The 12,559-nt window shown below is 46.6% G+C and overlaps 1 protein-coding gene across 1 annotated transcript; it reads left to right on the plus strand.

Annotated features, from left to right (window-relative positions):
- Positions 1-1,264: 1,264 nt before the first annotated feature.
- On the plus strand, positions 1,265-8,047 carry LOC123085291 (V-type proton ATPase subunit a3). Its single transcript, XM_044506914.1, has 18 exons — positions 1,265-1,568; positions 2,064-2,108; positions 2,327-2,449; positions 2,535-2,642; positions 3,403-3,510; positions 3,594-3,767; positions 3,950-4,087; positions 4,548-4,655; positions 4,806-4,913; positions 5,028-5,176; positions 5,617-5,770; positions 5,954-6,114; positions 6,200-6,406; positions 6,516-6,699; positions 6,798-6,881; positions 6,974-7,176; positions 7,293-7,352; positions 7,517-8,047. The coding sequence occupies exons 1-18, from the start codon at positions 1,422-1,424 to the stop codon at positions 7,719-7,721; spliced, it is 2,466 nt and encodes an 821-aa protein (XP_044362849.1). The 5' UTR covers positions 1,265-1,421; the 3' UTR covers positions 7,722-8,047.
- Positions 8,048-12,559: the final 4,512 nt, after the last annotated feature.

Raw genomic sequence — 12,559 nt, forward strand, 5'->3', positions numbered from 1 at the left:
CTGGTCCCGCACGCCACGCGTGACGGTCATCGCGCGTCCGCAGTTGCCATGGTCCAGACCCTCGTTCATGTTCGTTTAATTGCAGTTGCCATGTCGCTGAACTACGGTTGCCATGTCGGACAACTACAGTTGCCATGGTTGCTCAACTGCAGTTGCCATGTATGGTCTGATCTAATGTAGTTGTCATGATTTTATAACTTTAGGAGTTGCCACATACTAACACTAGGCAGTTGAGAAGTTGCCATGTGCTCACAAGCATGCTAGGGCAGTTGCCATGTAAAAAGGAAGAGTTGACATTTGCTTACGTGCACCTCAGGGCAGTTGTCATGTACATGCACGTTAGAGCAGTTGCCATGTATCATGCAAAAATATATGGCAACTCGGTAAAAGAGAGTTGCCATCTGTTTACGTGCACACTAGGCAGTTGCCGTGTACTCTGCAAAACACATGGCAAACTCGGGTAAGAAAAAGAGTTGCCACCTGCTTATAAAAACACACTAGGGGCAGTTGCCATGTGCAGTGCAAAAACACATGGCAACTAGCAGTTTGGGTGTGGGAGAGAAGAAGGGCGTGTGGGCAAGATGCCAAATGCCCACACACTAGCCCTTGTGTGTGCGTGCAAAGTGGCGTGTGGGCGAACTGCTGAACGCCCACACACCAGCCCCTTTTGTGTGGTGAAACGGCCGTATGGGCGACCGGCTGAACGCCCACACACCAGGCCAGTCCTACGTGACACTAGAAACATGTCAAGATTCGTGCGCTCACGTACGAATGCGGATCCACGCGTGTGGGCGAGATGCAAACGCCCACATGTGTGGGCGTTAACATTTCCATAATAATTTGTTAATGGAGGGGCCGAGGGAGTACTTCCGGAAAAATAAAACCGACCTCCGCTCTCCGCTCTTGAAAGAAAGAGACTCTCATTGGAAAGGGGCAAAACGAGAAGAGTTTACGATCCGATCGATCCAGCTGCCTCTACGTGCCACCGTCCCTCACCGATCGGAGACCAGGACTGGACCGACACGACACGTTGATCGACCCCACCTACCAGCCTCACAGTCCTCCCTCCCCGTCGAAATCCAGATCCTTCACACCAAAAAAAACATCCAGCTCCTTCTGACAGCCACGAACTCTTCCAATCACAAACGCAAACTGGTTTCCCGAAAAGCAAAAAAATCACAGCACAAAACCGCCTCCGCCGCCCTCTGACATCTGGGCCCTGCGCGTATCGGTCCCTCCCCGCCCAGCCACGTCTCCGCATAATAGCACATGGTCGACAGGACCCGGCCTGTCTCATCCTCCCCTCGCCCCCTCCCTGCTCCGCACGACGCGAAGCCGATCGGGGCCGTACTGCTCGCCTGCCCACCTCCGCCGGAGAGGAGCAGGAGGAGGAGCAATCGCCCGTACCGGGGCTGCACGCCATGGCGCGCAGCGGAGGGGGCTGCTGCCCCTCGATGGATCTGATGCGGTCGGAGGCGATGCAGCTCCTGCAGGTCATCATCCCCACCGAGTCCGCGCACCTCGCCGTCTCCCACCTCGGCGATCTGGGCCTCATCCAGTTCAAAGACGTGAGTCCCCCGTGTTCCCCCGCCGTCGATTTTAGCTCCCTAACTTGTTTCGGTGGAGGATCTGGCTGGTGCCCGCCCCGATGTGCCGATCTGAGCTGGTCCCTCCTCTCTAGGGTTCCGTGCTCGCGATTCCTTTGGAATTGGCAGGGGGTCACAGATGACATTGCGAATTTGGGAACTAAGACTTCTGTGCGGCGTAATTATTCGCTTTTTAGTACTGCTAGTACTACGTTATCACTATACGTATCCATCGGAATTGTGATCTGTTGGTTTGCATTGCCGTGACCCATGATTGGTAGTTAGCACTTAGCAGGGCTCGCTCTTTAATAGGGAATTATTTGCCTTGCTATTAATATGCAAGTGCACATGATTCTTAGATAATGGAACTCGCGGTGCATTTTCATGCTTGGGAACTGTTCTATGTGCTATGTACAGCTTTTGATTTTTGGCTGATTCCTTTGCTGTTAATCTAACGTTTATTTTTAATATCCTCAGCTCAACGCAGACAAGAGCCCGTTTCAACGCACCTATGCTGCCCAGGTACTTTTTGCTCGTTTATGTAAACACATTTTTCTTAAGTTACATTTTGATAGGTCTGGACTATCCTCTTGAAAGTTTATCATAGCAGTTTATCGGTTTGCGTTAATCATACCACGCTTGGTCGGTGTTCATATATATAATGTCCTCACAAGACTATAAATCCACATCTAATGTGGTTAATTTTACTGTCTCTGTTGCTCTGGCTGCTCCTTGTGCAGATCAAAAGGTGTGCTGAAATGGCCCGCAAGCTGCGATTTTTTAAGGAACAAATGTCAAAAGCTGGAATACTAGTTTCTCCTATGCAATCAGCCGAAACTCCTCTGGATTTTGATGACATGGAGGTATGCTAATCAGTGAAATGCTGCTTATCATGTGCAACTCGTAAATCTTAAAAGTTGATCTTTTTTAACACTTCCCGAGGAACAGGTAAAGCTTGGAGAACTGGAAGCTGAACTAACTGAAGTAAATGCAAACGATGAAAAATTACAACGGGCCCACAATGAGCTACTGGAGTACAATACTGTTCTTCAAAAGGTATAGCTACTTAGCCTTGTCATTATAGTAATTATTCTTGAACGCACGTGCATATATTGTGGCATGTACGCATGTTGTATCAGTCGTACGCATATTTGCTAGTAGCAAAGTGCCCGTGCGTCGCAATGGATCCAAAATAGACTGATACAAGTTCACAAACTTGAATAAAAATCACCCTAGTTTTGGTAATATGTACACTAAAATTATGTTATGTTTTACCCAAATTTATTTCTCTTATCTGTTTGGATGAAGTGGGCGACGGGGGACCTGGTCTGGAGAGACTTTAGGGGATTTCTGTAAATATGGAGCAGAGTGGTGGGGGCCTTTCTGCAAAAAAAGCCACAGCTTACCTTGTATGTTTTAGACACACATCAGATGGTCAGAAATGATGGATGACACACACCATCATCACCGAGTCTTCTATAGGAGTAGAGATGTCTATCGTTGCCTCAGCTTGAATTACTTCCAAGATTTATCTTATGGCGTTAGACGTGTCATAAATGTTTCAAGCTAATCACTCTTGATTGTGTGTTAAGATAGTAAGGTCCCAAGACCAGTATTTGAATGGTAGCACATGGGAGGCTTGAGAGATAAACTGTTAGCTAAACCATATGTGTGTGGGTGTTGGGGTGGGGTGAGGGTTGCCAATACTGTCACGCATCCTCTTAAATACGGACATGCAAAATTGTACCCAACTTCCCGTTGTCGCCATATATGGTACTATGGTAGTGCTTCTCCTAAATTTCCTTTTAACTTTCAGGCTGGTGAGTTTTTCTATTCAGCTCAAAGAAGCGCTGCAGCACAACACAGGCAAATGGAAGCAAATCAATCTGGTGAGACTTCCCTGGAGAGTCCTCTGTTGGAGCAGGTGAAAATATTGTTTCAGAAACAGCATCCTGCCTCGCCCTGTTCTATTTTCTCTTACTGATATTTTGTTGGTCGAATTTATAGGATATGTTAACAGACGCATCGAAACAAGTGAAACTTGGCTCTTTGAGTGGTCTTGTGCCAAAGGAAAAGGCCATGGCTTTTGAACGTATCTTATTCCGTACCACAAGGGGCAACATTTTGCTCAGACAAGAGTCTGTTGACGAACCTGTCACTGATCCGCAATCCGGAGAAAAGGTAGTTTTTTTGTTACTTGCAAAAGTCAGTATCCCTCTCCTTTGAGTGATACAACTTAACATGTTGACAGTATTTCCTATGGGTATTATGGATTTAGTGTCCAGTGCTTCTTTAGTTCTGAAGTTACACTCATTATTATATTCAAAACACACTTATCTGACACCTTTTACATGGCTATGCAGGTGTACAAAAATACATTTGTCGTATTCTACTCTGGGGAGAGGGCAAAGGCCAAAATTCTGAAGATATGTGATGCTTTTCGTGCAAACCGTTACCCTTTTCCTGAAGACCTTGCTAAACAAACACATACTGTTCAGGAGGTCAGCAGTTGGCAATATTTATTTTCTGACATTCTTCATTGATTTTTTTGTGTTCTTTTAGATATTTGTATTTTGGCTTAAATCAGTGAACCTTGCGATATAGCACTTCTAGTGAGGAAGTTAGTAGTTAAGAATGGTAGTGTGTAGGAGATACTGTGCTTTGCATGTGATATGAGCTTGCTTAACCTCCTATTCTTCTGCTACTGCATTGATGTCATTCCAATGCTAGATTAAAAAAATCTAATTAAATGACTATGCAGTATGTACGTTGTTTTGCTCCTTCTAATCTTATTTTGTTGTTGGTGACTACTGCAAAATGATTTCATGTTGTTGCATCGTTTTTTGAACATAATGTGGATGTCGTGAGGAGATCTTTGCCTTGTTATTCTTATGTGTCACACTGCTACTAATTTGAGCCTATAAAGATATAACATGTACTGAAATACTTGCAATCACACAGGTATCTGGAAAGATATCAGAGTTAAAGGCAACAATTGACATGGGATTAGCTCATCGTGACAGTATACTCAAAACTATTGCATCAGAGTTTGAGCATTGGAACCATCTGGTGAGTTTGTATTGCTTATCTCGGCATCTGATAAGCTCTACTCAAGAGTTCGAGTTCTGTGTACTTTGGTTGTTACTGTAGATGGTGTGCGGTGGAGTTCTGATTTTTACGGTTCGATCATTATTTGCTAATTGGCACTGAATCTTTCAGGCCAAAAAGGAAAAATCAATTTACCACACTCTAAACATGTTGAGCGTTGATGTGACGAAGAAATGCTTAGTTGGTGAGGGCTGGAGTCCAGTTTTCGCAGCTAATCAGGTAATAAAATTTGTTTCCTTAACCCCTGATGCCTTCTTATGTATTTGTCCACCCTAATTCTTTGGTTTCTGTTTGTGGTCTGCATGATTTATGATTTATAGTGTATATTTTCAGATTCAGGATGCACTTCAGCGTGCTACTCTCGAGAGCAAATCCCAAGTTGGCTCGATTTTTCAGGTTCTTAACACAAAAGAGTCTCCTCCAACATATTTCCAAACAAACAAATTTACCTCAGCCTTCCAGGAAATTGTTGACGCATATGGGTATGTTCTCAGAATTCAATCTTCTTTATTATTCTATGCTTGATTTGCTATTTTATTAGTCTCTTATTTATTCTTATGCATTTGAGAAAACGCCTATTCCCTCTTCTTTTATTGTTGTATATGTGAAAACATGCCTCAAGCTAGTTGTCTCTCTAGCCATAAACACTTCCCGTCTTCATTTTCTTTTCATGTGTCCATGTCTACCACTTTAAAATCACAATGCATATTCATCAAAAGAATGTTAGCTACTTGTTTTCAAATGTGTATTACCTTGTAATGGAAATTTCTGCAGCTTATCGGTTTGTGGAATCTCAGTAACACATATCCATTGAGTTAAACATTGCTTGTTTGAGAAATGAATAAGGGGTGTTTGTGTTACTTGGGGTTCGAGTCAAGTGTATGAATATGTAAATGCTAACTTTGTATTTCTTCTGATACAGGGTAGCTAAGTATCAAGAAGCGAATCCTGGTGTATACACTATTATCACTTTTCCTTTCTTATTTGCTGTCATGTTTGGAGATTGGGGTCATGGAATTTGCATATTACTTGCAACACTCTATCTGATAATCCGAGAGAAGAAATTTGCTTCACAGGTTTGCTCCTCGTCTTCTACATTTTGCTAAACCTATATGTGTCTGTATTACACTATTGCTGCAAGCCAACAGCCCCTCTTTTGGAACATATGGTACTGATTCCAAAGAGTCTAGCATATTTATGTTCTGAAAGTTCCCGAAGTAAGCTGTGTCTTATACTTTTATGTCTGAATTGAAATACAGAAACTTGGAGACATAATGGAGATGATGTTTGGAGGCCGCTACATAATTATGATGATGTCAATTTTCTCAATCTACACAGGATTAATATACAATGAGTTTTTCTCCGTTCCATTTGAACTTTTTGCTAAATCAGCCTATGCATGCCGCGATTCTTCTTGTAGGTAAGATGAAAGAAACCTAATTTTATCTTTGTATAAAGCCAGATTTTATGCATTACTTTCTGCTAATCCTTTTTTTTGTAATTAGTGATTCTACTACTGAAGGGTTAATCAAGGTAAGGGATACTTACCCGTTCGGCGTGGACCCTGTGTGGCATGGTAGTCGAAGTGAGCTGCCATTTCTCAACTCACTGAAGATGAAAATGTCAATTCTTCTTGGAGTGTCACAAATGAACCTTGGAATTTTTATGAGTTACTTTAATGCGAAATTCTTCAGGAACAGGGTTAATATCTGGTAAGTGTACCCCTTCGTCTGAAAATCCTAATTTGAAAAGGCAGCCCATCCTTTTGTAGCTTGTGTTGCAGTCCCTAAATAATTGTATTGCTGTTCACATTTGTAACAGGTACCAGTTTGTTCCCCAGCTGATCTTCTTGAACAGCTTGTTTGGCTACCTATCCATGCTTATCATCATTAAGTGGTGCACAGGGTCAAAAGCAGATCTGTACCATGTTATGATATATATGTTCCTTAGCCCCACAGATGACATGGGAGAGAACCAGTTATTTCCTGGCCAGAAAACTTTACAGGTCTATATTTGTCATTGTTGTGTTCTCACTATCAAGTTTTGAAAGATCGTTCTTACTATAAAGTGGATTATTCCTAACACACACTCTTTCTTATACAGCAAGTTTTGCTTCTACTTGCTCTGGTATCTGTTCCCTGGATGCTGATTCCGAAGCCATTTTTCTTGAAATGGGAACATGAGCGAGTATGTCTAATATAGTAACCTGTAATTTCTGTTGCTGTTTCTACAGTTCATATTTACTTCTGTGCTGATATTATATGTTTGGTATTCATCAGAGGCATCAAGGACATCAGTACGCCATGCTTGAGGGTGCAGATGAATCAGTTGTAGCAGAGTTAGGGGAGCATAATGAAGAATCGAACCACCATGAGGAGTTTGAGTTCAGTGAAATATTTGTTCACCAGCTGATCCATACAATTGAGTTTGTTCTTGGTGCAGTCTCAAATACTGCTTCATATCTTCGTCTCTGGGCTCTCAGGTACTGCCGGACAATAAGAACCATTCAAACCATTTCATCATCTCAGTTTTGCATAGGACAATCTTTAATCACACTTCCATTAGCTACTAACGAGCAACTAACATTTCTCCTTGCAGTCTTGCACACTCGGAGTTGTCCACTGTGTTCTATGATAAAGTTCTCCTTCTGACGTTGGGGTTAGCAATCTCTCTCTCTCTCTCTCATCATCATCATCATCATCATGTTACTTCTCATTGGCTTCGGAATAATAGAGTAAATCGGAATAGCAGCCAAAATCTTGGGAAAATCCAAGTTAATGATCAATAGGATCATCTTCATCATGCTTTGTGCATTTTTGTAGGTACAACAATATTTTTATCCTTGCTATCGGTGTCGTTGTCTTCATCTGCGCCACTGTCGGTGTGTTGCTTGTTATGGAGACCCTAAGCGCGTTCCTTCACGCCTTGAGGCTCCATTGGGTGGAGTTCCAGAACAAGTTCTATGAGGGTGATGGTTACAAGTTCGCACCATTCTCGTTTGCTCTAATCAGTGAGGATGAAGAGTGAGCTCGTCCAAATTCTTGTATCTATTGTAGTCTCTGTAATATCTTGTGGGTGGCCTTGTTGCCAGAACAATCATTGTTTGTCACGGATCAATCATAAAACTCCAGCCCCTTGTTCGAGCAAGGGAGGTGCAACATCATTTTTCTTTAGATGTGGATTACACGAAGGGTAGGAATTTTTTTGTGGAGGTTTGGCAACAAAACTCTAGTGGCATCACCCTTATTTTGGTGTAATGCTAATAACGAGTTGTGCACTCGTGGTTGCCTTTGGGTGATGTGCAGTCTGGACATAAATAAGCATGTAATAAAAGGTTATTTCCATTGTGGTTATTCTCGGGCTCACTTTACCGTTTTATAAATTATGATCGTTTTTTTTACCTCGAGACCATTCAAAAATCATTGCATTTCGGAATAGATTACAAGAGTTGGTTTCAAATGTTGCCAGAGACAAAAAGAAAAGAAAAGAAAAGCTGGCTACTCTACCATCTGGTGTCAGCGACTCTCATTGTGCTTGAGCATGCTATGCTTGTCGTCAACTATTACCTGAGTTTTATGGGCTAGTCAAAACAAGTGTCAGCAATGAGGGGAAAACCTAATTTGTATACGGGTCATATTTGGCCTCGCAATAACAGGGTCTACTACTCGATGTCAATTAGGCGTCAGGATCACTAAAGAAATGCTCTCTTCATTTTTTATACAAGACCACTATAAAAAATATATTTTGCAGCTATACAAGATCACTATAAAAAATAGGATCTGTTCATGTCACATCTAGATGTGAGATTAGCAATGTGCCTGTGCGTTGCAACGGATTCAAAGTAGAATACATGTTCACAAACTTGAAAAAAAACACCTAGTTTTGATATACATATATCACTAAAAATATATTATGTTTCATTCAAAATATATTCCTCGGGCTGTTTTGATGAGGTGAGAGAGGGATGTGGTTGGTTTCAAGATACTAAGGGGTTTTCTGCAAATTGAAACAGAGGAGTGAGCTATTCTTGTAAAAAGGTTACAACTTATCTCACAGTTGTTAGATGCAGATCTAGTGGTCAGAAATGACGGATGGCAGACATGCCATCATCACCAACCGAGTCTTTTATATCTAGATGTGAAATATTATCTCACATCTAATATGATGTCACATTTTGTTTGTGGCTCTTTCATTGACAACTTTCTACAGCTGGTTCGTTTAATTTTTGTTTGATGGTTGTCCAGCCGAGTTTCTCCGTTGGTGCTAAACAAGCTGAGTGCGTCTCGACTGGCCGGTATACACAGCTAGGCACCGAAGCTTCTTGGTTTGTAGCACACAGGAAAAAATATCTTAAGTGTGTTGTTTCGTCTCAGAAAAAAACAAGAAAAAGTTGCAAGACAAAGCCACACTTAAGAAGGAATCGAACTACCATGCTCCAACTACTTAACGCGTGTCTTCTAGCCACTACTCCCTCCGTCTCAGTTCACAAGGCAAAGTTTTCAAATATCTTGGCCCAAGGTGAATTTCTATTGGCTCTGATTTTCCACGTAAAAATGTTAACCATCGGCGCTGCAATTAATTTGGAAAGTGAAAAAAACTTTATTTTCTAGTCTTTAATTGATTTGGCGCGATATTTTCCTCTGCCCCGCGCGCTGTTTCCGCCTCGCGCGCTCCTTCCTCCTTCGGCACGATATTTTCCCCTTAAATTTTGCTATCGCGCCCAGATTTCTTTCCTAAACCAGAGATTTGATTCCGCGCGCAAGGATTTCGTTCCAAACTCAAACGAAAGCAGCGCCCAGATTTCTTTATATAGCCATGGACTTACGTAGACGAACATCCCAGTCTAGCGCCAGTTTCACACTGCATTGTGGAAGAGAAAGATGAGAGGAAGTACTCCAACACGCATTAGAATTGTGGTGCATGCAGCGTGGGAAGAGGAGTAAGAGCATCTCCAGCCGCGCCCCCAACAGGCCCTCCCCAGGCGTTTTTGCCGCGCCGGCGCCAAAAAAATGGCCCAGTTGCGCCCCCAGAAGCCCGTTTTTCGCCGGCTCAGGCCAAAACTAGTGCCGGCGGACCCAGGCCGAACCCGGCGCCCTGGGGGGGCGCTTGGGGAGCCGGCACAAGCGAAAAAGGCGCGTGGGTCCGCTCTGGCGGCGACCCGAGGGCCTTTTCCCGCCGTTTCTTGATGCTTTTCCCTCGCATCCCTCCCGCTCGCTCGCCTTCCTCCCGCCGTTTCCTCCCTTTTTCTCGCCAAACCCCCTCCCGCTCGCCTTCCAGTCGCCGCCATGCCGCCAAAGAAGTACGCCATGCCGCGCGCGGCGGCAACCACGACTGGCACCATGGCCCAGCCGAAGCAGAGGAAGCCGAGGGCGCCGCCATTGAAGCCACCGGGCATGTCGAACGCCGAGTGGAGGGTGTAAGTTCAGCGACGCGACGCAGTCACCGCCGACCGGCGGAACAGGGCCATCGCCAAGAAGGCCCGCGACAACGCGGCGCACGCGGCGGCGTCCTCCTCATCGGCCGACCACGCGGGGATGATGAATCCACCCGTCGCCAGCCACGCCCAGTACGCGCCCTGGGGACAGCAAGGCGTCGGATCTCCATGGGGATCGTAGTCGCCCGGCTACGACGACGGCGACGCGCACGGTGGGTTCAACCCAAACGTGACCTTCCCCCATGGCCACCCCGCGACGCGCACACCCTCGCCCGCCTTCGTCGGCGTGCAGTACCCTCCATATAACTACTCGCCGCCCGCCTACGCGTCCACACCAACGCCCCATCTCCGCCGTGGACCGCTGCCCTTCTCGCACCTCGGCGACACCGACGACACAGGAGCCGACATGGACGACATCATCGCGACAGGATCGACCGCGTCCGCCGCGTCTCTCGGGTTCGCCACCCAGGACGAGGTAGTGGATCTCAGCGGCGACATGGAGACCGAGCTCGGCTATGTCTACGGCGAGGACGCGCACGAAGCGCAGGAACCCGGGGAGGAGGAGGAGGAGGACGAGGAGGAGGAGGAGGAGGAGGAGGAGCCGGCTCCTGATCCGACGAAGGGGCGCCAGAAGAAGAAGCGGGCGGCTAGGCCAGGCGAACCGCGCATCAAGTGGACGTCCAAGGAGGAGGAATGCCTCGCCGAAGCATGGAAAGTCGTCTTCCTCGACCCGACCACCGGCACGAACCAGAGCTTCCAGACGTACTGGGACCGCATCAAGGCCTAGTTCGACGAGCGGAAGCTCGTCGACCCCTACTTCAAAGGCGTCTACATGCAGCGCGGCTTCAAGGCGATGGCGAACCATTGGGGGCGTATCCAGGGGGCGTGCAACAAATGGCATGGAATCGTCGAGGAGGTCGCGGCTCGCCCGGAGAGCAGCGCCAGCGTTGAGGATCAGGTACGCACGCCGTTCGCCCTCATCTCTCGTCGTCTACGCCCGCTGCCCGCCAACTGTTTGTTCCTCCGCGCAGTTGCTGCGCATGTTCACCATGTATCGGCGCGACAACCTCGACGCCGACTTCAAGTTCCTCCACGTCTACAAGCGCATTGACAAGTGCGAGAAGTGGGTGGAAATCTGACGTACCCTCGACAAGGCCAAAGAGACATACAAGCCGGACGCGACGACTCCGGGAGCGTCAGAGGGGCGGCCGGACGGCCACAAATTGGCAAAGAAGGGGAAAAACGCTGACGCGGCAACCGCGCGAGTGCAGGAGTCCATCGAGCATTGCCTCGCCGACGCCCAGGCCCGGGCCGTCCTACGTGAAGAGAAGACCGAGGCACGGTGGTCGTCGCTGATGACGAACAGCGCCATCAAGCTCGACCTGCTCCGGACCAACGTCGACCTACTCCGGATGAACGTCGCCGCGAAGAAGAGGAACACCGACATGGCTTTTCTGATGGGCGGGGCGGACATGCTCCAGAGCAACGACGAGCAGCTCAGGGCGTGGTACATGGCGGAGCGCGGCCTCATCCTGAACCAGATGCAGACGGCAACGCCGACGACGCCAGCTCCCGCGCCCACGGCCACACGGACGCCAAGCCCGAACGACGCCTCTACATCGTCGCCCAGTAGTACCGAAGCCGCGCCGACACAACCCAGCACCGAAGCAGCTCCGACACCGCCGAGGCCGCGCACGCCGACTCCGCCAACGCCTGGAGCCGACCCCGCCGAGTGATTCGTTGCGCACGCGAACTTGCGGCGTGCGGCGCTCTGTTTTTTGTAACGCCAGACTACGTCCGATCGCCGGATTTGTGGCGTCTTTTGTGAGCGGGAACGACCTAGTTCAAATTTCCCGCATCCTGGGGCTGGCGCTTGGGGGCGTGACTGGGAGCTAGGTCGCCCCTAGGGGCCGAACTAGCGCCGGCACGCCCCCAGGCCGCTCTATTTAGGCGCCCTGGGGGGTCGAACGGCTGGAGATGCCCTAAGTGTTGTGGTGCATGCAGATTTAGTGGAGTGGTTTCCCATGGTGAAAGAGGAGTGGATCAGCTTTTGCATGCAAACATTGATGGACTACTAGTGCCAAATTGAATACAAATGTGCTTAGGGGGTGGAAGATTTTGGGACAAATAGTTTTTGGGATTTTGCCTTGCGAATTGGGACGGAGGGAGTAGAACAAATGGATGTTTGCGATAATTAATCAGCGTGAATATTTAGGAACTCACTACATTGTCAGATTTGAAACCTTTTTGAACATTTATTAAAATTTTGTGAACAAATTTATAGATGCAGAATATTTTAATAAAAATGTGAACAATATTTGTAGTTGCAAACATTTTTGAAAACACAAGCAATTTTTGAAAACGTGAACAATTTTAAAAACTCAAAAAGTTTTTAAAATGCATTTTTTTGAATATTTTCTGAAACACTAAC

The sequence above is a fragment of the Triticum aestivum genome, chromosome 4A (genome assembly GCF_018294505.1).
Source record: "Triticum aestivum cultivar Chinese Spring chromosome 4A, IWGSC CS RefSeq v2.1, whole genome shotgun sequence".
NCBI classification, from domain to species: Eukaryota; Viridiplantae; Streptophyta; class Magnoliopsida; order Poales; family Poaceae; genus Triticum; species Triticum aestivum.

Excerpts from the sequence above, each read along its gene's own strand:
- LOC123085291 (XM_044506914.1), top strand. The coding sequence starts at position 1,422 with ATGGCGCGCAGCGGAGGGGGCTGCTGCCCCTCGATGGATCTGATGCGG. Across the intron at positions 2,109-2,326 it reads AACGCACCTATGCTGCCCAG|ATCAAAAGGTGTGCTGAAAT; the intron begins GTACTTTTTGCT and ends CTCCTTGTGCAG. Across the intron at positions 5,771-5,953 it reads AGAAGAAATTTGCTTCACAG|AAACTTGGAGACATAATGGA; the intron begins GTTTGCTCCTCG and ends ATTGAAATACAG.